The 24,370-nt window shown below is 36.8% G+C and overlaps 1 protein-coding gene across 1 annotated transcript; it reads left to right on the plus strand.

Annotated features, from left to right (window-relative positions):
• The first annotated feature begins 1,460 nt into the window (after positions 1 to 1,460).
• ccdc69 (coiled-coil domain containing 69) lies at positions 1,461 to 22,760 on the plus strand. The gene is made up of 9 exons (XM_028009561.1): positions 1,461 to 1,609; positions 11,764 to 11,827; positions 15,533 to 15,711; positions 17,389 to 17,476; positions 18,732 to 18,805; positions 19,385 to 19,486; positions 19,565 to 19,684; positions 19,766 to 19,863; positions 20,554 to 22,760. The coding sequence occupies exons 1-9, from the start codon at positions 1,589 to 1,591 to the stop codon at positions 20,720 to 20,722; spliced, it is 915 nt and encodes a 304-aa protein (XP_027865362.1). The 5' UTR covers positions 1,461 to 1,588; the 3' UTR covers positions 20,723 to 22,760.
• Positions 22,761 to 24,370: the final 1,610 nt, after the last annotated feature.

Here is a 24,370-nt window from a genome sequence, read left to right on the forward strand (position 1 = left end):
AAAGCCCCCTAATTTCACAGAGTCCTATTGAAAATCACATGAGGCAGCTCAGATGCTTTTGATATCAGGGTAAATCAGGAAAGTCTGCTGGATAAATAAGCTTTTTATTGTCTTGAACGTCACACCATCCCCCCTGGTTTTTATGATTAGTTTAAGGTTTGTAGGGAAAAACCGAACAACCTTCAGATGGGAAATTTGAGGAGCGTTTTAAACCTCTAAGGACCCTGAAATGTCGCTACTTTATCATAACGGCTTTCAGACAAAAGAGGCGCGTCTGCGCATGCTTAATTTCAACATGCCACTTCAGGTGCTATGAGAAATTACGCAACTTTCAAAGCTTTACTTCCCACAGTACATTAGGACATTCGTACTGTGGGAAGAACTATTAACCTTTTATATCTGAATGACGTATTTGTCAAGGTTAAAGAGGTTTTAAAAAAAATCCAAACAAAATGCATTCTTCTAAAACTGGTTAAATACAAGAACTTAAGCTGAGTGAAAAGGTAACAAAACTCTAAAACACTTTCTATCAAGGCTGGGAAGATAATAACCAAAATGGCCTCAAAAACAGTTTGGAAGTAAAACAAACAAACATCAAATTAATTAGTCATGAATATAAAAATAAATAAATAAATAAATAATATGCAAAGAAAAAAAATCTAATACCTATGTACCTATTATTATATAATAAGGTGAAAAAAATAAAATTATTTCATACCATAAATTAAACGATTTAAAAAATAAAAGAAACACCATGAAAGACATTAAAATAAAGAAAAAAACTAGTAATAAAATATTAAAGATCTGTAATTAGTCTCGAAACAACAACACAGCAAAGAAATTATTAAACTAAATAGGATTAATAAAATATGCTTAAAAATAACATATAAAATACAAATCAGACAAATTATAAATAATAATAAATATCAAAAGGGTGGTATTATGTAAAATCGACTTTTGCGAGCTTTATATCATGTTATAAAATTATTCAATCATCAAAAACCTTGCCATGATTTTTTTTTTCATGCATGTTTAAGAAATCCTTTAATCTAATCTTTAAGTGATGTGATGACTTCCTGAAGGCAGAATTTCACAAAGAGCAGGAGTTTTTAGATAGACAGAAGTCCAATTTTAATTTGTTAAAGTATGAAGACAAATTAATTTTAAATTATATTTTAGCAGTTTTATAACAACTGAAGGTAACATAGTTACTTGATTGTGCTATGAAATGACACTATGTGCCTGGAAAATACGTAATACTTTCCCTTTAAATGAAGTAACATAATTCATTAAAAACATAAATGAAAGAATCAGACTGAATGAAAAGCAGACAAAGTAAAGAAAGAAGAAAAGAGCACTTGATAAAAAAAAGCCCTCTAAATAATTACGTAAATAAATGTATAATGCTTAGATTTACTGAGTGTCTTTTAATGCACCACGATAAGCCCCACCCCTTGATCAGCGTCTACCGCGCTGCGTTCAAGTTTTTTTTTTTTCTTCAATTTGAAAGTTTGTCATCAGCAGATCCGGATCACCGGGACGGAGCACCGGAGAGAAGCCAACAGCAGAGCTCCGAGGTGGTGGAGGAATGGGCTGCAGCCACAGCAAGGTGAGAAACTCCGCTGAAAAGGTTTAAAGCACCGCGGAGAATTACAGGGGGAAGTTCGGGTTGTTTGTCAGAAGGATGCTTCTTAGCGGGCGGCCAGCGGCTGCTGCAGCTCCCGGTAAGCGGCGTCCAGAGCTCGGTTTGAGCCCACATATGCCAACCTTCCTTTGGACCAGAACCAGGCGGACAGGCCGGAGGCTTTGGTCTGTTTCTGCCCAGCAGATAAAATGTGGCTTAAGCTCTGTGAACATCTGTTTTCAATCAGCTTCGTGTTTGAATCTCAGGGTTTTCCCACGCCTGCCTCCTCTCAACCCCCTCTCTATATCAGTACTCCAGACACAACAAGTACGCTTAAAATCTGTAAAGGCAACATTTTTTGAGATAAGGTATTTAAAAAAAAGAGAGAAATAAAGATATAAAATACATTGCATCAACCCGGGCTTTTTCCTGCCTTGCTTTTGGTCTATAAATCCTAAAATAAACCAAAACTCAAGCTATTTTGTCTCACTTTGGACTACATGTGGCCAGAACCTGAATGATACTTAACTTGAACCTGGGCCTATAGAGGAGTTTAATGACAAAGTCTAAAGCTAGATAGTTTCAGTTTTTAAAGACCTCTGAAGGCGATCATGTGCTCTCCAATCTCCTACCCTCATGTCAGACTCTTTCAGGAAGTTGTCATGGTTTGCAGACCCTGTCCTGCAGAGCTCCTGGCAGTAATTCCTCCTCTCAGAGGGAAAACATGAAGTTTGACAGCTGCTGTCCTCCTCCGGTTATTGATAGAAAGTGACTCCATGTGGTGTCCAAAACTAGGCCCGTGGACCTGTTGCAGCAGAGTCGGACTTTGATTTAGATTTATTTGAATCTTTTCTGATACTTTGTTGAACTGCATCCATCAATCTGTGCATTGTTCCTTTAAACGCCTTCTTAACAGTTTCATTTTATTCAAAAATATTTTTAGATCATGTTTACTTCCTTCTGGAGCAAAAATGGTCCATCTATATTTGAGATCTGAGTCCTGAGAAATCAGGTTTGAAAGAGAAATTATATATTTTTTCCTGCAAAACAACCAGACATGAAAATAAAGAAACTGTCAAACATGCCTCACTTTACTATAAACAAAAAAAGGGTATTTAGGCTATTTTAATACTGACCAAAGTAATTATAGATATGTAATTGATATGTGTCAGTCTCTAAGCCAGATAACAAAATCAGTTTTCCCGTGATCAGAAAGTCAAGCTTATAAATCAGACCTTTGTTTTAGGAAATGTTTAAGGTCTGATACATTGATGCAAAACTGAGGACAGAGTTGCAATTTACTGTTGTATTCAAAACTATAACTTCTATCAAAATACCTGCGCTGGTCTTTTATTTAGTGGATAACAGTCCATAGAAAAAAAAACTTTGAATAGGTCAAAACTGGAATCAGGATGTCAGCCTTCAAGGAAAACTAGATTTTGTTACTGGCTAGTAAGACCATGATTGCTACATCTCCAATAGCTTCTTATATGTCTTTCCAGATAGGCCTTTCTCTCCAGCGTTTTACATAATAATGTCACAGTTTAGTCCACAGTCATTAATGCAAATTCACTAATTCTATTTTTCTGTGGATTAAAGCGTATTGTTTTTTTAATGTCAATATTTTTTTAGCACAGTTGAGCAGATCCTGCTGGCTTCCCAGTACAGAGCTCCAGCATGTACCAGAGATTTTTGCAGCAGAGTGTGAGGCAGCTGCAATGAAGATTAGCACCTTGGCAGTCTGAGCTCATGGTGTTCAGGTGGAAAGAAAATGTGTTGATTCCCCTCTTTGGATTGTAATGAGTTACGGCTCCAAGTGGAGGAGTTTAAGTACCTCCACTTGTTTATGAGTGGAGGCAGAATGGAGCTGGAGATTGTTGTATTGAGGTTGTAGTGCTTGTCTATTGTGGTGAAGAGATAGCTGAGCAAAAATGTGAAGCTTTAATTTACTAGTAAATCAGTATTTCAACTCTCTTCTGTGGTTAGGAGCTGTGGGTTATATCTTGAGTATGAACAGCTAAAATGACCTTCCTCTGCTGGGTGGATCGACTCAACCCTTCAGGTTTAGTGCTGACGAATTCAGGGTGAAATCACTGAAATATCAACAGGAGGCAGTAAGACGGTCTCGTTCCTCGTGAATGACACCTTCTAGCATTTAGATCAAAAGGTCAGACATGGATGGAGAAATATTCTCTTCTGTTGGATGAAAATAATTGATTTTCTGTGGAAAGATAATAAACAGCATTTTTTAAAAAGTTTTAAGAATCTTTAAATGTTGCTCTGTATACAAGAGTAGTTGGAACACATACACCTGAACTCTTGTGTATTTCTCAACCAAATCTGGAAGCACTAAACAAACTGATTGTTTTACAGTTTTTCCTAAAGGAGGAACAGACTTTGTTTGGATACCCTATGGAAGCTTCTGTAGTCTGGATGAGAAATGACCAAACTTGTCAGATCAAGAATGTTTCCATGCAAACTAAACTGATAAGAGAGAGCAGAGGTAAGATTGGGAACAGCTGCTTGATTTGGAATGATGCATCAGAAATCTCAGGAGATCTATTGAGGAAAGGCATTTTTCTGGAACAGAATTCTTTTTGTCAAGGTTTTATGGGTCGGTGAATTGTGAGGACCTGTCTTTTTGAACTGTCCTAGAGTTCAAAAAGTTTTGTTTTAGTTTCTGTCCCTTTAAGGTTGCTCTGATTGATAATAGATGCTCTTTCTCCTTTTTTGATTTGTTGACATACTGATTTGGCCACTTGGAGGGTTTTGTGGACATCTGCTTCATGATGATAAGTTTGAGAGCTTCTGTGCCGAGTTTCCAGGATGTTATTCTGGAGCACTTAGATTAAAGGCTGGAATAAGCAGAGAAAATTTTCAGAAACCAACACAACACTCTTTAAACTGGGTAGTCTTGTTTGAATTTGATTGATCAAAACAGCCAAAGTTTTTAAAATTCCATAATCCAGTTATCAGTCTTGAGTTATCAGTGATCCAGTCTGGAGTGATTGAGCATGAATGTTGACCTGCTTTAAAAATTTCCCAATAAATCAAAATCCATTAATTATCTGTCAGTCATCACTGACCGATGATCAATTTAGGTCAAACACTGAAAGGAAAAAAAAACTGTTTCCTGATTTATTTAATGCATCAAAATTAAGAACATTCGGAGATGGTTGCTTTGTTGCATAACTGGATAACATAATCTTGTTGTTTCCTTATCGATTCAACCTGTTGCAAATTAAGGAAAAGCGGAGATCAACATCTTCCAGGGAAAGCCTCATCTTTTCAACACTTTAAGAGCCGACAATTAGCGGGAAGATTTCAGTTGAAGAAAACAAAAAGGGATAATTTAGCCCTTAGACTTCCTCCAGACTTATTTCTTCATCAGAGAAGCCGTCTCCCGAAGCTGTTGTGTAACAGGAAAGCCTGGTAAATCCTTGATAAGCTGAGAACAGAAGCAGGTCGGTCCAACAGGCTGATCGTCCCACCCTGGTGGATTTAACGGGATTATTCTTTGAAACAGACCAAATTAGTTCTGACATATTGGATGTAAACACAGAGTGCACATTACTCTGGCTTTAAAAAGGTCAGGCCCCTATTACCCTAAAGGTTTTGGTCCATTCAAGCCCAGTCAGGTCAGGGAGACTGATGTCCGCCTTGGCTTAGCAACCTGGACCACATTGGAAAACCATGTATTGATCAGGTTTACTTTTACCTTTACCTTTAGGTAACAGTTCCAACCTGGAAGTTTAATCCCACTTGGATTGCATTTATGTACAGTCTGTCTGGTTTCTAAACAGAAATGGAATGCAGAAATCTTACAGGAATCTTGGTCGACTGTGGATTGATTCAGACCTGTCCAGTTTTTGTTCTTTGAATGAGACTCTGTTGTCACTGTTCCCACCCTGAAAGCTATCTCTCGTCTCTGTTTGGGCCACTGCTCACCTAATTGTTTAAAGAGAAACAAGACAAGAAGCCTGAAAGCTTCAAAGTTAAACAGGATGAAGAGGTTTGGAGCATTGGGCTGAATTTGAGGACCTTGAAACTCTTCAGTACAGGAAACAAACAAAACAGGAAGTTTGACATTTCTTAGAAAGAATACAGCCTTTATGATCTTTCATGGATGAACTAAAAATATGCGGGTGTTTTACTCAAAGTTTATGTCTTGCAGCCATGTCTAATTTTGACAGTACTGACCCATCTTCTTGTAACATTGTCCTTTGAGAAAAGGATATTTTGATAATGGAACCTCTTCACTTGTCCTCATTAAAAGGATATGTGTCCAAAGGAAAGAGTCATTTCTTTCTGATTATCATCAGAGAAGTCTCTTTTACTTTATAAAGCCCTTCATTTCTAAAGATGAACAAAAGCCTTTTATTTCCCAACTTGTGAGTAAACCAAATTGAAAATAAAAAGTGCTTAGTTGTGATAAGTTATGCTTTTACCACAATTTACTTTGTTTTTTTATTATTTGTTTAAACATTTTAAAGTGTATGTATCCAAATATTTATCCATCTGTTGTTTTCTACTTGGATGAGGCCAGGTAACTGTGGCAGTAGGTTCCAGAGATCCCTTTCCATAATTCCTCCTGGTAAATCTGAAGGCGTTCCCTGACCATGAGGAATATATACAGTAGAAACCAAATGTTTACACAGGCAGTATAAGAGGCATGTGTTGTTTTTTTTTCTCACTGTCTGATATTAAACGAGACTAAACTTTTCCCGTGCTTGGTCAGTTTAGGCTAATATGCATGTCTGGTTTGAACTTTAGTCAGTTCCTCCAGAAAGACATGAATCTTTTCTGCTGTCCTGTCTTTTTGGGTTCTGCTTGGGAAGAACCTCAGTCCAGAAGTAAGGACTGAGGTTACATCCTGGTTAGATCAGCCACTTTAGCTAACTCCTCTTCATTTGGAGAAGCAGTAGCTAGGCAAGATCAATCTTCATCCATGAATATACTCCACTATTATGCTTTGCCTTTCAGATAACAAACAGAACTACCAGTAAGTTTGGGGATATGAGTGGTTAAAGCAGTAATCATGTAAATGTAGAATTTAAAGCAGCTGTCCTCTCAGAATAAAACAGAAACCAGAGTAGATGCACTGCTGCTCCCTGATGTTCTGATGTCTTCTACATGTCGAAACATGTTGCTCCCCCTTTTCGTTCCTCCTCAATGAGAGACGACAACTCTTTCTGTCCTCTGCACTCACCGAGGGCTCAGACATTTGGGAACGTTATGTTAAAAACAAAGATTTGATCCCCGCCCCCAAAAACTGCAAAAATTTGTTTCTGAAAACAGCCCCAATTTTAGTTATAGTGTTGCACATAACTGCTAAAACAGCGTCTAAATCCTACATAATATATTTGGAAAAAAGGGAACAAAACTTCTTTCATCTTTCAAAGTCACCTACTTCAAAATATGTTCTTCCAGTGGATTTAATTGTGAGCCCTCTGACACCCGAACTGCTGATTGTGTACAGACAGCCAGCAGGGGGTTGTTAGTTAGTTTGTGATGATGCTGCCTCAGAAGCTCAAGATGTGAACCAGAACATCTGTTGTTTTAGCAGATGTTTAATAATTATGCAGTAGATAGCTGCTAGTAAACTCTGAAAATAATCACATACAGATATTTTCCTCTAAGTTCTGAGCTTCTGTTAAGTCATAATAGAGGAACTTGTAGTTCTTCAAAGGAGCTGTGAAAGAACCCAAGCTGCTGCTTGATCTGCTCTGATTTTAACTCACCCTTTGATATATTTGACTCATCTTACAATAAGCTCTTAATGACCCAACAGTAAGACCTCTCACAGTCAGCTGAGCCAGAGTTTTTATTTCTTTGTGATTAGTTTCCTCTGAGTCACTGGTGGTGAGTTATTGCATCAGATTTCAGCAGGACGTGGCTCAGACCTTAATTTATTTTGGAAGTTCTGTTTGTTGTTTTCATCTGACTAAACCTGTCCTATTAACCAATTAATCAGATGATAAAATAAAATGAGCTCAATAATTTCTATTCTGATTATATTTTTGAGGGGCAATTCTGTTTGGTGACATCATGATCCTTTTTATTTATGGTTTTGTAGGGCTGGACAATAAATCAGTAATATATATTGCGATTGATACCTGATTAATATCAATGGATAATATGAATTCTGTACCAGAACTGCACATCATTCTGGGGAATATAGGCAAGGCTTTAGCCGCTCTGCCTCTTAAGGCCAGCTAAACAAGGTGGGTGGCGTCGACTAACTCTCTCTCTTTTTGGTTACCTAGCAACAATCTCTTGAGTCACTTCCGCAACAGCAGTTTACTGTTTTGCCCTCGTGCCTCATAACTGCTTTAAAGATACACAAGCTGGAGTGAAAAGTGCGGATAAAACAGGAAAGGTCATCATTAGTTTGGCAGTATATTTAAAGCAAAAAAAACATATCAATAATTATATCGACTGATATGCTTATGATGCGTTTATTAGCCATGTTGTCCAGTCCTGTGGTTTTTCTTATGTTTTTCATTTCTGTTTCATTTATTGTTTTTATTAGTTGTGTTTTATTTTGGAGCTTTAAAATATCTTGCAGTTTAGGTGTTAAGCTTTCTTTACAAAATTAAAATGTATTGTTCTTCGACTACATCATTGCTTATTGCAATAATTACTGGGACGATACATTGTCCATTTGTGACATGCCTACATCTGATACATTTGTTCCTCTTGGGATATTTAGCAACCTTGTTGCGCTTTTTTTCTGGCCAAGAATATCTTGAAACAGTCTTTTATCAGAGTCCAGATAAAGTTATTTATGGGTTTTTCTTTGTATCCTAAACAATTTTCCTGGCAGTTGTTGCTGAAATTTTTAGTTTGTCTACCTGACTATGGTTAGGCTTCAACACAATCTCTCATTTTTACACTCCTGTTTAGCATTCTTAGTTGCTTGGGTATCTTTTTAGATTCCTTTGTTTTACAGTTCGATTATGTTTTTTTGCAAATAATTTGACATATTTTGTTGCTTTCCCCATGACTTAGAAACCAGAAACATCAGTGCACCACAGGATAAAAGGAGCTTTTGATCATTTGGGTAATTTCTCTTGTCATCATGATTTAAAGAGTAAACACTTTTCTAAAGATTTAGTCAAAGGTGGATGAATCGTACGAGTCTTCAGTGCTTCTTACTAAAAACTTTGTGAATGTAATTTTTATCTTCTAGTCCATATGTATAACTCTGGACATGTGGATTTGAGAAAATCCTAACTAAATGTAAACTCCTGCAGCTAGGTCTTGTTTTTAAAGATCACTACAGTTATATAATAGACCATGCTAGGTGAATGGAAATGTTTCTCTAGTAGATTTATTAATTTTTAATTATTTTTTTATGTTGAATTTATTTGGATCTTTGTCATTTTTAACTTTTTCTAAAAGTATTATGGTTTTAATTTAGCCCCACCCTTGGCTTTTAAACAAGCCAATCAGTTGACTGCCTGGATGTTCTCCCGAGCCTGGTAACTGCTCTTAGCTGTACATTTCTGTGTGGTGAGGTTTGTTCTTGAAGGCAAAGCTTTGCTGAAACAGAAGAGCCTCTGCTGAGATTTACAGCCTTTATGAAGGCCAGGGCCCCTGCAAGAACACATGCTTCTCCTCAGCACCACCTTCTCCCTCCGCCTCCTTCTCTTTCTTGCCTTCTTTCTCCATGTCGATGTGTTTGAGCCACAGATATTTATTGTTCCAGCTCAGTTTGAATAAAGTGTTTATGTAGTGTGTGAAGGGAGCAGCAGGTTTAAGGTGTGATCGTTTGACCTCTCTGTGTTTGACTGGAGAAATGATTTCTGCGAGTGTTTGGATCCACGCCTCACCGTGTTTGTGTTACAAAGTGCAGAGCTGGATGGATTTTAGGCACGTTTATCTTTTTATTTTTTGAAGTAATCCAGATCAACAATGTCTTCATTGGAGTGTGGACTGGGAGACAGAGGAACTTGGGTAGATTAGCAAAGTTGTGTAAATTAGAAATGGGTTAAAAATAGGAAATCGAACGTGGTATCTAGATAACAGTGCTATCTCTATGTACAGTTTTTTTTTTTTTTATCTACTGGTCCACTGACCATTAGCTACTGAAAATATCTGGTAATGATCACGGGCTTTAGCCATTGATGTAATCACATGTTCAGCTGATGTTTTGCAAAACATAAACTGGGCTATATAATAAAGATCCCAGGTCATTTTTGTAATACAGTAATTATTTTTCTTTAATATTGTATTGTGATTTTTGTTGTGTTTGTTAGAAATAATCATTGAAAGCCAGCAGCTAGAACACAAACACTGGTCTCTTGTCATGCAGCCACTGAGGTTACATAATGCTTCAGTAAAAGAGAGAAAGTTACAGCTTCATTCATGTGGAGCACAATTAGAAACCTCCTACTCTTGTTCTGAGGTTCAGGGTTTATTCTGCTCATCCAGCTGAACATTAGTCTTTAGTTTGTTGGGGTTAAATGATTGAGAGCAGTTTTCTTTGAGTGGATCATCCTGGATGCAATGTGATCAAATTACATTTCCATCCTGAAATACCTTTTTATGCTTAAATTAACTAAAAACACATCTATGGGTGACTCTCTAACACTCATTGTCAGTTCCTAAAATGTGTTTTGAACTCTTAGAATGTCAGTGATGGTAGTTCAGTTCAATGTCCAATCATAACTGCCTCACTGTATCATAGTAGATGCAATGCCAGGTTTGCTAGAATTGCTTTTACAGACCACTATACAGTATCTTCACAACTAAAGAACTGTGTCTGCATTGTCCCCAAAATGAGGGAAGCTCAGTCATCTTGCAGGTTTCCTCTAGGGCTGCTCCTGGTCTCAATTCTGTTTGTATTTATGAGCAGGATTATATTACGTGTTTTGTAGATGATGCAGTTCTGTTGATGTCCTCAAGCTATAACCTTTATTATGTGCTGAGACCTTCCAAGTTGAAAGTTTAGTCTGCATCGAGAGTTAAAGAATCTTGGTGGATGATGCTTGGATTGATCACGACTTCATCTGCAGTAATGAGCTCTTTGCTCTTCTCTATTTCTAGTTTTGAATCACCTCAGAGCACAAAGAAGATTATAGCTTGAATCAGTTTAACATTATCACCTGCAAAGATAAGACCTCAAGTGTCCAAACCGGATGCCTTCTTTTCCACAACACCATATACAGAATCAGTGAGATTGATTGACAGATCAGAGCTTAATCTGCTCCTGAGGGGGTTCTTCTGATAGAATAGAATAGAATTACTTTATTCATCCCAGCAGGGAAATTATTTCGCAGTTCAGCAGCATAGAGACAAGACACACAACATCCACCACTGAGTAGCAATGTAGACAAGATAAAATAAGAATAAAATATGACATGCTGTCAATATAAAAAGCAGCTTAGAGTAAAAGCTGCTTCATGATCTGTTGCCATGAAGAACGTACCCTGAAAGGTGAAGCTCTCAATTTATTGGTCAATCTATGTTCCAACTCTTCATAGTGGTCAAGCGATATGAATCATGGATCATGACTGAAACAAGATCTTGGGTAGAAGTTACTAAAAGGAGCTCCATCATCCAGGTGGAGTTATGAATAAAGTTCCTTTACATTACATAAAATGGACTGGAGTGGGTTATCTCTTCAGGAAGGTATGCCTCCTTTTGAAAGTTTTCTAGGACTTTCCGTAAGCGGGAGACCAAAGGGAACACACAAAACTTTTTAGAAAGACTACATGCCCTTTCTTCCATGTGAATTCCTTGGTATCTGTGTTACTTTTATATACCCACTAGCTCTGCAATCCAATGTCATATAAGCTATTCTATAGTAATTTATGGATGGATGATTGCATTTCATCTTATATAACAGTATTTTTTGCAAAACATTTTCCCCATTTTGGATCTGGGAATCCTGCATTTCATAGAGCACAGTGGAAACATTTAGTCGTACTTAAAATGTGCCGGCTTCAATTGTGAAACACCAGCAGATTTGCATCTCGCTGACAGCACACTGTTGATGGTTATCTGATTTATGATCACTTTCTGTCAAAACTGGTCCATCTTACAGCTGTGAGCAGAAGACTTGTGGAAAGTAAAGAGTCTCAAAAGGGAAAAATAAATTGAACTCAGACATCTTCCATTTTTTTTCTCTGCAGAAAAAGAGCAAAGGCAAGAAAGGAGAGAAGAAACAGAAGGACAGCAGCCGTCAAGATGAAGGAGGTGAGTTTCCATCTGGTAGGGAGGTGTTGTATCCAAACACATGAGGTGTGAAATAAAGTATGCTCTTTAACTTCTAATGGTCTCATGTTTCAAGACGAAACAAAAATCATCTGCTCTTCAGTAGGTGTTAAATTAAGCTTAGAGGAACATTACACTGTTTCATTATTTACAGATAAAAATTCTCAACAAAAACAGGAAATTAGTGTGAGAAAAAATTAAGTTCATCCCATTATCCAGCAGCTTGTTGATTCTCACCTAGCAGCAATAATTTCCTGGATGGCATTTCCAGCCTCCCACATTCTTTCACGTTGTGAAAGAATTTTGGCCCACTTATCTTCCCAACATTTCTTCAGTTCTTTGAGGTTTGCAGGAATTTGTTTTTTCACAGCTCTTTTAAGGCTGAACATTGCATTTCAGACAGGTCGATGTTTGGAGTTTGACTAGGCCATTGCAACACATTGATTCTTGTGTTTTAGCCATTCTGTTGATTGCACTTTATGCAGGACACTTAGCTTTTGTTGTTGGACAGATGGCCTCATATTTGACAGTAGAATACTTTGGTATATGGAGAGTCCATGTTCGACTTTATGACACAAGGTATCCAAGTGCTGTGGCTCTAAGATAAACTTAAGTGCACTCAGCATCCCTCAACCACCACTGTCCATGACAGCAGGGTTCAGATTCAAAAATGTTTTTTGAGCATTTTGGCTAAAAATGACAATAAACCTCCTTATCTTTTCCAGATAAATGAGAAGCGATTTTCACTTCTCAGGGTGTTTTCATGCCTGATAGACTGGGTAGACTTGGTTTGATTGGGAACCAAAACTGCAACATTTCTTACATTTTCAGCTGGTGGGATTTGCTTTGACACTGCACTGTCAAATAATCCAAACCCTTTGAAAAACCTGTGTACCTCCCATTGCCTGTGGTGGCGCTGCACCAAGAACCACTGAGAGAAATTACAAAAAAACCTCTGAAGAAGACATGAGTGCAACTTCCTTCTTCACAAAATGTAAACAAAAAATGGCATAGCATCAACTTTTAGTAGTTGTAGGATTTTTCTTTTGTTGTTTGTAAAAGACAGTAAGCCATCTCTTCCTATAGCATTAGACTTGTGCATTTGTTTTGGTTGTATTTACCCAAAATGCCCTGCCCTATAGTCTGCATTCTGATTTCGGAGCCGTCTTTGGTCCGCTTGACATTCACATATCTGAACCATGTCGGATTTCACTTCAACGGTACAGAGACCTAGGTTTTTAAGCAGATCAGAGTTGGATTTCTTGATCCACATCAGAGTTTAATTGAGCATTCACACGTCCCCAAATGACCCAGACCTTATAGGCAAACAAACTATTGATTAATTGCTAATGCTCTCTCCTTCCTGGCATTGTGTAAGCACACTGCCAAAATGTTTCTAGAGGTGAATACTGTGACTATTTTACTAGCTCCTGGGTTTTGTACTCACGTTGTCTGCATTCCGGTTTAGTTTTTCAGTAAATAAAAATGACACTGTATTATAGCCTAGAACTGACAGAGCATGAATCTTCCTTCCACCAAGACTTCAATGTTATCGTTTCAGAATGTGGTTTCCTTTTGACTGTTTCACTTCGCTTACCTTCTTCACTTCCTGTTTCTTTGAGAACTCCCACGTTACATGTTTGTGTTTTAGTTTGACACACTTTTATACCAAGTGTCTCAAACTTGGTACCAAGTGTATCAGATTTGACACACTTGGATCTTTACATAGATCATTTTAGTTAGTTATTTGAGTTGTAATCATCACAGGTATTGATATTTTGGAATTTATGTTTCAGGGATTTTATTCTGGGAAATAGATTTTTTTAAAGAGTTAATGTACCTGTAAGATCAAGGCTAAGAGATGAACTGATATTTAAAAACATAAATGCAAAAGTTGAAAGTTGGAAGCCTTTTCTTTAGACTACGTTTGTAAAAAATAAAAATAAAATAAAAGACCACAGCCTTTGTGGTCCACAGAGGACACTTGGTGAGAAACCCCTCTTATCAGTGAACAGTGAAAATGATTACCAAACAACCTGTGAGTGTTTTTTTTTTTACTGGGCTGTGGGAGCCTGAACCATCTGTAGTGAAATGTGACTCACAGTCAGTTAAACTTCTCTCATTTCCTAACTTCCTGCTGTTTATGAGCAGTTAGACGACAGCGCAGAAACCACTAATTTCAGACGGGACACTCTGTCGTCATGCCATGAATCAGCTGCTGCATGTTCACAGAAAGAAACAGCTTGTATGTCTGTTTTTACAGTACACCGTATTCCAGTTTAAACACAGATTCATTAAGAAGTGTTTTCGCTCCTATGTTCATATTAAAAGGAGCAACTCTTGGTCTGCATATCTTTCAGAATAAAGTCTAGTGAAGCCGTTAGCTCACTTGCAGACAGGCTCTGACCTGTTTCCACATCGCTTTTGTTCTGGGATTTTCAGAAAAATACTATTATTTAATTTAAATAGCAATGGGAGTTTCCTCTGTTTAAACACCATCTGAGATTCATGTTTTAGATTGAAGTCTTTTAAGTTTGCACATATTTTAAATGAACTCTGCCAGATCATGTTCAGCACTGTACCGTCATAAAAACAGCTCTAGTTGAGTTTGTGACAGTTTTTGTTGGGCTTACTGGGTTCATTAAAACAGACGTCATTGGAAATGAATGATCTGTGTGTGTTTATGTGTCTAAAGTCATGTCCCTTCACGTTCATAATGTAATCAATTACAGTCAGGATCCCTTCCTGAGTGTTGTAGGGCTGAGCTGTTGGAAATTTTGATGATTGATTTGTAGGATGATAACTAGGCTTAGGTTAAAACTTGATTTTGATTGTATTTATTTTTTTGTATAGTTTTCTGCAAATGATAGGTAGCTTCTTCTAAAGCTTATATTTCTGCTTCAAGAAAGCTGATTACAGCTGAAATGACATGCATGTCTCAATATCTGATCTTGTCTGATAGGTATTTTCCTCTTTTATCCTGTAAATGGCACATTTATGACAAGTATTTCTATTATCATAATTGACAAAATTACCTGGCTAAAGTAATGTGTCACCTTAGCCAGGTGACACATTACAGATTTTCAGTGGGTGGACGTGTGCGTGAATGTGTGAATGACTGTGTTGTGAAGCACTTTGGGGTCCTCTGGAGTTGATAAGTTGCTATACAAGTACAAAGCTGCTTACCGTTTACAATTTCACAGTCATCACAGATTTTGAAAAGACCAGGTGTTCACTCTAACAGACTGGTTTTAGTTTCATGACTGAAAGACTGAGAATCACACACTTAACCAGGCCTGCTGATTTATCAGCAACTTAAACCAACGGAACGCAGTAAACATTCAGGAAACAAACATAATGTCAACATTATGTGGTGTGCCATTATTATTATTATTAATTAGTATTATTTCTATCTTAACAGATAATTTTATTGAACTCGATTGTACCAAAAACATGAATAATGTTTGATAAACAGGTTTAGTATGTGGAAGATATTTCATTCAAAAATTTCAAACTGAAGCTTCACTGCTTTCATATGTTTGTGTTCATAATGTCTTAATTTTACAAACTTTTTTTTATTTTTCTTTTTTAAAGAACTCCTTTAAGGACCATGTATAAACTGTGCATGGGAACAAGGTAGTAGATTTGCTTAGTCTTTTTTTTTCTTGCTGGTTTGTTTCCTCGCAGGTAAACGTTCGTCTAGTGACCTGGATGTTTGTCTTGAGAAGCAGCTGGAGCGTTTCGAGTGGCAGCTGAAGATTTTAAAGGAAGTGCTCTCAGCCAATGGGAGTTCAGAGAGGGCGGACCTACTGAAACATCACACTGACGAAGAAGTGTGCGCACTTGTTCTGAGCATCCTCGATAAGGTGAGAAAATACTGATTGATACTGAAAATACTGGCTAATTGTTAGACCTTTTGAATCAAGAATATCTTAAACAGGACCTGTCTGACAACATGCTTAAATAAATGTAGGAATATATCATGCCTCAATGAAAAGAAATGAAGAACAGCTGACAAACAACATTATGTGGTGTGACATTTTCAGTCTGAAAAAGGAAAGTCATTTCTAAGGCTTCTGGGCCTCCCAAAAACCACATCAAGAGTCATTGTCTACAATTGGATAACCCGTTAGTAGCTAGCTAGTTCATTAGCTAGCTAGCGAGTGGCGACTTATACATATAGGTGGTCTCAAAACAACCATGACATCTAAAGCACTGTAAGCCTCAGTCACAGTGGGGGATTTAACAAGAAACAAACTGGATAAAAAAGGCTCCTGTGGGAAAGTTCCAAGGCCAAAACCATGATTGAGCCTCTCCACACACCCCTCCCCCCAAAGCACAAGACCCTGTCTCGGGCTTCTAAAAAATAAACATCTTTATGAACCCCCACCCCCAAAATTCAGAAAATTATTCTGTGGACTGATCAGAGAAAAGCTAAACTTTTTGAAAGTTTTGATCTCTCAAAAGAGCCTCTAAATGGCTCCAAAAAATAAAAATGAGGGATCTATTTAAAGTTTGGATGAGAATCTAATTAATGCCCCAAAACTTTGCATAGAAGGTGGTGTGACTTTCTTCCACAATGGTTTTAAAAACTTAGCGACAGTTATCACAAATGTTGGATGGATGTTGTTGCAGCCAAGTATTGCACAACCAGCTACCAGGTACTGGAGGCAATTACTTTCTGCACTGGGCCACGTTGGTTAGATCTTTATATGGAACAACCATTTGTTAACTGCACTTTGTATTTATTCAGTTTATGTTTGTCTAATATAAAATTGTTTGTATTGAAATGAAACATTTAAGTGTTGAGAAAAAAAAATGCAAAAGCACAAGTCTTTTTGGAGATAACTATTTTTTCTCAGCGCTATATTTTTCATGGCCACGTAAAGGTAATCCTGCATTACAAAGCTTTTTTTTTTTTTTTTTAGACCTTTTATCATTTATAGGCAGAACTAATGCATCTTTGTTCCTTCTTTCATCATGTTGGCTTTTTCCTGAATTTAAAAGATCCTTATCATTTCGACTATTGTAGCGACTTCTGCTTCTCTAAACCTGTCATGACTGTCACGGTTTTCAGTTTTGCCTTTCATGGGATTGTTTGTATGCAAGAAAATAAGCTGGGAGCTCTTGACTCTGCTCCGTAGTCAGAAGCTGCTGTAATCCTGCAGCTTAAGTCATGTGGCCTTCTGAGTTAGCAGCCAGGAGTTTGTTTACTCTGCATGTGATTTATGTTGTCAGCCACGTTGTACTGTCTGCCTGCGTCCTCGCTCTGACCCGGACAAAAAAAAAAAAAAAAACCCTGATTCAGCAGTAATCACTGGATCCATTTTATATTTTGTCACTTAATTTGTCCACTTTTCTCAAATTTTTAAATAACCCTTCTAGCAAAAGGTTTAATGAAAAAGAACTATTAATCCACATTGTTTTAAAAGATGTTTAGACACCTTCTGCTGTGCAGTTTCATAGTACAACTCTCAATTTCCCCCTCTTTTTGCTCCCGTCTTTCATTCTGTGGTGGAACTGACTCATCTCCGGTTCTGCAGGTGAGAACAGAGACGACAGCTGATCTGAACGTTCTGCATGAACGCAAAAGTAAATCAGCCGTAGAAGAACATGAGAGGCATGTTGAAGGTAAACATTCACTGTGTCATGGTTTTTGTTTCATTCATTTGTCCTGCTTTCCGTTTGCATTCCTCTTGGGGTGGATTTTTCATGTCTGGGCTGTCGGTTCACATTTTTTGGGAATACTTTGTGAAGCTCTTCTGTGGGTGGATGTTAACACCCCTTTGTGTTTATTTGAATTGTCTTGTGTAGGAATGCATGAGAATTCCTCCAAAGTTCCTGTTTGTCATTCTTCCATCTCTGTCACTACTTCTGGTTCACTACTTATCACGCAGCAGTAAAAAAAAAAAAAAAAGATAAATAAGCCAAAACATGCATCAGCATTTTCTTTGTGGACTGCAATTGAACTTTAGTCAAACCACTGAAAAAAGCGCAGCCTCCTCCTCCACTTCACAGGAGAAACAGCAATAAACCTTTAAACAGGTCAGAGGAAGTTGGGCTTTTTTTGCATAAATGTAAATTTTTTACAGTTATACACAATCACAGTTGATTTATTTATTTTTTTCATTTGACCATGAAATGTTCATCCAAGAGTAATGTCACAAATATTTTTTTGGCATTTGAAATATTCAGACACTACTTTCATAGCCACTGTTTAATCGTTAAATGGACTCAAAGGTGTTTTGTCTGTTGTTACCTCAGCGCCTCTGGTTGTTTTTCTGTCTCACAATACAGAGTACTTAATCCCAAACTCTAGCTCTCCTCAAGTATATTTCAACTCTGAGTTTCTTTCCAAACTGAGATTGAATTGTTTTTTTAAGACACTTCAGGTCTCAGCTGCTCCCACCTGGAGCAACTTTTGAGATAAATATGTGCGCGTGTCGCTGCCAGAAGGTTTTTCCATTCTTGGTTAAGAAATATGTTTCTTATAATTTGTAGTTTTCAGGCAGGGAGAGTCTGAGGCGTAACTTTTTTTCTCTCTTCTTGTCTGATAAAGTGATGATACATTCTCCCCCGCTTCCTAAAAAGAGAGCATCACCATAGAAACCAGGCCCTCTAACATTACTCAGCAGCATATTCATTCTTGCATAAATTCATCACCACATAAGTTTCAATTTTTTGTGGAACAAACAAAAGGCAGTTGATTTTGGATTCTCAGAGAGTTGCTGCATTGGCACCCTTCAAATTTCTATCTGAAATGTTTTTTCCACACCACTTCATGTCAGTGAAAATAGTATGGAAACCCATTTTACAGTACATTGTTTGCATGGTGTATTTTATCATGTGATGTTGCTGAAAATAAACTTCTTGTTGTTTCTTGCAGAGCTGCAGTCCAAACATGAACAGGAGAAAACTGAACTGACAAAAAGGTTTCAGGCGGCTGAAGAGATCCTCAAGGTAACTGTGTTAATACAAAAGGCATAAAGCCTCTCTGATATTGAGGTCTCAGTAAAGCTAAATGTCAGAATATGAGAAAAAATGAATATCGCAGTGTTTATAACGCAGTATCAGTAGTTTTCAAAGATTAAATAAAATCTTGAGGTTTTTAAATTTCAATTAATCTATCTCAAGTCTGAATTCTTACTTTCCAGAGTTTCATTCAATTACAAAACAGATCAGATTGACATGGAACATTGTATTTTTTTTCTCAGTAATAAAAATGAGAAATTATTAGAGGAATAAAATAAAAAAGGGGAGGCCAAGATTTTGAATCAACCAGGAATACGGTTGGTATTCTGTATAAGATCACCACTAAGAATAGCACAACAGTATAAACCTTGATTCAGGTATGAATATGAACTAATTCATCATCATTTTTAGGGAGATTTGTTGTGACTGAATAATAACACCCACCAGGCCAGTTAAGGTGGCAGGACAGCAAAATGTCTCTGGAGATGACTGTGTATTATTATGTGAAATCATGTCTGTTTTTACTAACTTTCTCTACTTGTGTTTGTAATTTTGCTCTACCTGAAGGCCAAAGTGGAGCAGTTAACAGCTGAGCTGCAAGTCTATAACGAGTTGAAGAAACGAGTTGAAGATTCAACTTTTAAAAAGAATTTGCAAAGAAATATTCAGGTAGTTTTGAACACAGCTTAAGAAAATAAAGTACAGAATTTTGAAGTTTTTACATAAAAATTCTTCGATATTGTTCAGGAACATGGCAGCCCAGGTGCATTCTGGGAATCTGAGCAGGAGTCTTTGCTGTTTGTGATTGAGATGAAGGCTGAGCGTGTGCAGGAGCAAAGCAGGAAGCTGCAGCAGATGGATGAACTGGTAGGTTCAAAGAGTTTTAAGACTGTAACTCCTTGAGCTCTTAAAGGTCTCACTGAAGACGTTTGGTTTTCTTCTGTTCAGGTGGAGAAGAATCTGTCTCTGGACGACCAGATCATCCACGTCCTGCAGCAGAACGAGGATCTGAAGGTCCGGATAGACAACTGCCAGACCCTCATTCAGTAAGTGCAAATATGAGGCCACCTGCTGGCCAGGCCAACTTCCAACCAAACTAACAATAACATTTGTATTGAAGAGGATTCAACAGTTAATAATCACAGTTTCATACTGGTAACCTTAATTTATTTATTTAGAACACAAAGGCTCTTATTGTGCAGATTTGACATTTGTTCCACTTTGCACTCAAGGTAGACATTTAAATATAAATATGTAAGTACATTAGGAAATAAAAAGAAATTCTTCTGCAGTTTTGTCTACCACAATTTTTCCTTCCTTTTAATTTTCCATTAAAATACTTTGATACAGCTCTGCGACCGGCCAGATTCTTCAGCAGTTATCTTTTGTGCTTTCCCCTCTTTGTGTTTGCTGTCAATAACTTTCTGCTGGCCAGATGTCAAGTGTTCCCCATTGTTGTTTCAGTCTTAACATAACATTTATGTATTATACATCATTTTCTGATTAGTTTTGTGTAACATTTTGAGGACACAAAATTTTGGGTTTTCTTTAGTAGTACTTGGCACCGAATGTAAAGAATCTATAGCAGATGAGTTTCAATTTTTCTAATAAAAATTTGTGAAGTTAATAAACTTATCAAGTAGATGTTTATTATCAAAATAGGCTTTGTGCAAAAATGATCAGAAAACCAAAAAAATGTTAAAACACTTGTTAATTTTCCTCTTTCTGTTTTCTAGGCAGTTTTCAAAGGAACAGCAGGACCTGAAGGTGGCGCTAGAGAGACAGATGGCAGTAAACCAGAATCTTTCTCAGGAAAAAGAGCAGCTGATGTTCAAACTGAGACACAGAGATTCATGTCCAGGGATCCACCTGCCCCCCATGATGCAGGAGATCGCCCCCAGATGACCCTGATTACACACAATTCTCAAAGCGTGACTCTGAATTCTCTGACCTGGTTTACTGCTCGGGGTGTGAGACTCAGACTGAACTGACAACCATCTGGGATCCGGTTTAAAGTGTCTGGAGCCGAACCGCAACAGATCAGGGCAGGATGTTAAAAATGGGACACAATTTGTCCTTCTGGCTGAATCTCTATGCAGTGTGCTGTCACACAGGCTGGTAGATTTGAGACTGCGAGCACATTCTGCTTAGAGCTGTACAGGTGGTTTTTTTTTTTTGTATTTCATTGCATTGTAGTGGTTTCTTTAACTGAAAAAGGAGAAAGCCAATCAGTCTCTGATACAATGAGCTAACAGGAAAAGGGGATTCAATGCCTTAAAATGTCAGGTCACCCTGGATTAAACTTGGTTTTCTAATGTCTCCATCTCAGAACTCATAACCAGCACAAAGCTAAAACTCAGCTTTACTTCTTATTTTTTGCAAAACATTGTTTCATACTTCAAATATTTCATAAACACTGGTAAAACTCAACAAAAATACAATATGAGAAGCTAAAACCAGTTTCTCAAATCAAATTTTGATGTCCGTTAGCTTTAAGCTTTGGAAATCCTGTATTATGTATTTTCACTTTATTTTTGTTTTTTTGCCAAAAAGTAACCTGGTCAGCCACTGACTTTAATTGATGATGTGAGTAAGACCTTCCTCATCGAAATGTCTGACATACTGATCGTAATATGTTTGTTTTTTTCTGATAGAATAAGTGCTGTTGTTTACAGATTTATTTCACAGTAATGACTTGGAGACTGAAGCATCTATTGACTTTGTCTAAATGTATTGGTCCACCTTCTGGGCTTGGAAATAAAGTGCCTTGTTTGTTGACGTACAGACTTTCTGCTTTAGTTTCTCACCGATGGACGTGCCTCTTCTCTGCAGAGCTCAGTGACGGTTTTGAAGGAATCTGTTGCTGCATAAATTTGTTGGATAGCATTTTGTTCATGTTAGAAAGTAGTTCAGGATTTTGGTTGTAAAAGAGAAACAGATTTCTTTCACTTAGGCATGGCAGATTGTTGATTGTCATAAAATATAAGCAATCAGCCTTTGACCCACTGCAGATCTGCCATGTTGGATTCAGTTTTTGGACTCTAATCTGTGCCTACATGCCATGCTGGAAGGTTTGATACCGTGAATTGAATAACTGTACTTTTTCAGCTTCTTTTTTTATTTTTTTTTTCCCCCTACAATGCTATCCTTACTCCCTACCACCACATAAAACCAATTTCACAGATCCCTCTTGTGCCTATAGGATATATTCTTATTTTTTGTTATTTTACTGGATGTTTAAATTTGTTGCATTTCTATTAGAAGTATTTTACATGACTTTGAATAGCAAGTTGCAACATTTAGTGTTTCACGTTGAGCAATATTTTTCCTTACTTGCTTTATTGAACCATCTTCAGTTATGCTAATGTGCTAGCTGTACTACATATAGATGGTAATGTGGAGTTTTGAATGAAATACATGCTAATATTACACAGCAGCAGTTTGTTTCAGAGCTGGGGTCAGTAACGCTTCTTTTTGACTGTTTACCACTTTACTCAATTAATTACATTTAGTTAGATGGCACATCAGCTTAATGTTAGCTTGCTAGCTTTTTTTTTTTTTATTTAATGTATATTATTAGTATGTTTACTATCCCAGTTTACGATCAGGACATTGTTAGCTATCATAAAACAGTCACTGTATTATGCTGCATTTGTATTTTTTTAAACCATTTAGGTTTTTGTATTTGACGTATTGGTGGCTTAAAAAAAGATAAAGTTGTCAGTGTTTTGTCAGCTCTGTCAATATGCACCAGCACTTTGACCAGGTTTTTTACAGGAATTTGTACTATAGACTTGTTTTTTGGTGTGTTGTACAGCCTTGAATAATATTTCTGCTTGTTACAAAAGTGCTTTTTATCTTTTCTCAGCATATAGTGCAGCCGATTGTTTTCATGTAGATACTTGTACTTTTTTGGCTTTCAAAATAAAATAAAAATGAAACTTAGTTTGATTGTATCCATTGCTGTTGAGGTCCAGTCATTATGAATTATAAAGTCTGACCTTTTATGTACATTTATCTGTTCTTGGAATTATCCGTAATCAGACTTTTGTATATCCTGCATCCCTGAGTCTTCAAAATCCATCCTGAAGTTTATTCTTAAAGAAGCTGCCTGAATATCTGTCAACGAATGTCAAAGTATCCCATATCGATGACCTTATTTTGCTAATTTAGTAATTCAAGAGCAGCTTCTCAAATGAGTCATTAATTGTAAAAATCAATGTTCCAGAGCTGTTTGAAAATGTTTAACAATACTTTTGTTTCTCTTCATTCAAGTTTGTTTTTTTCCCCTAAAAAGTTAATGTTGGATAATAACACTCAAATTTAGGGAATGAATTCTTTCTTTCAAAATTCTGTAAAAAGTTCTTAAACACTTTTATCAAAGTTAATCCTTTAATAAGATATTTCTGGGAAGCTGTCCCTTCCCAGGAATACATCCCAATAAGTTAGAAAATACATTCTGATTAAGCTTGTTTGTTAAATAAAAACATAAAGGAAGTTAGTGAGAATATAAAGGATAGGATTACATAATTCGCTGTAGTGGCCCCTGTAGGGAAAAGTCAAGAGAAAAAGTTGATCTCTTATTTTGTGTTCAATTATACTTCTGTAAATCTTTATTTATAAAGATTTACAGAATCTTTATAAATAAAGATTGCAGTAAATCTTTATTTATAAAGATTTACTGCAACAGAATCCTTGATCATATTTGATTGCCTTGATAGGTCAAAAATATAAATTTTCATCATGATTTATAATGTTCTAATAAATAATTGTAAAAGGGATCATTTACTGATTTTTCAGTGAGACTCACTTACTAGTGTATGCTGATATAAATTGACTATAAAAAAAAATGTGATTTCAACTTTGAATGCCTCTTAGATTTTCATAGAGAAAAGGCAAGATTGTCAGCAGGGACTTGCATTTATAGGGATTCACAGAGAACAAGGTCTATGAGGAAAAAAGGGTTGTAAGTTTAAAGGACCAAAAAGTAATTAAAAATTGACCAAATAAGACAAGTTACTCGAGCTAAGGAAATTCTGATTAAGGTTAAGCTAAACTTAAAACAAACACGCATCTTAAATTCCAGACTTGAAAAATGTGTAATATACAGTCTTGACCGCTAGGTGGCGGCAGGGGGCAGTTAATTGTTGAGTGTTTAGTTTTATGCTGAGAATTTTACCTATTAAGATTAGCTGTTTCAATTCCCCAGCCGCTTTGTAGTAAAGAAACAAATCCCGCAGCTTTACGGGAACAGTGTAGGTTTCTATTTTTCTTAAACAGAAAAAGGATGAAGCCTGGCTTTTTGTGTGGTGTCTATCAGAGAAACAGTGTTTGGTTGCTATTTTTGCAAAGTACAGAAAGTAGATGTGCTTTTACTCAGTTAATTTTATACCATGTTTACGGTTGAAAATGAATCCAAGTTTGAGATATTTTGACCTGTTTTTGGTCAGATTAGATTAATTTTGTCTCCAGGGGGCGCTGCACTGCACAGGCAGGTTGTTTTAACAGGCTGCTTTACTTCAGACTAATAAAGATTTAAAAAAACAGAAATGT

The sequence above is a fragment of the Xiphophorus couchianus genome, chromosome 23 (genome assembly GCF_001444195.1).
Source record: "Xiphophorus couchianus chromosome 23, X_couchianus-1.0, whole genome shotgun sequence".
NCBI classification, from domain to species: domain Eukaryota; kingdom Metazoa; phylum Chordata; class Actinopteri; order Cyprinodontiformes; family Poeciliidae; genus Xiphophorus; species Xiphophorus couchianus.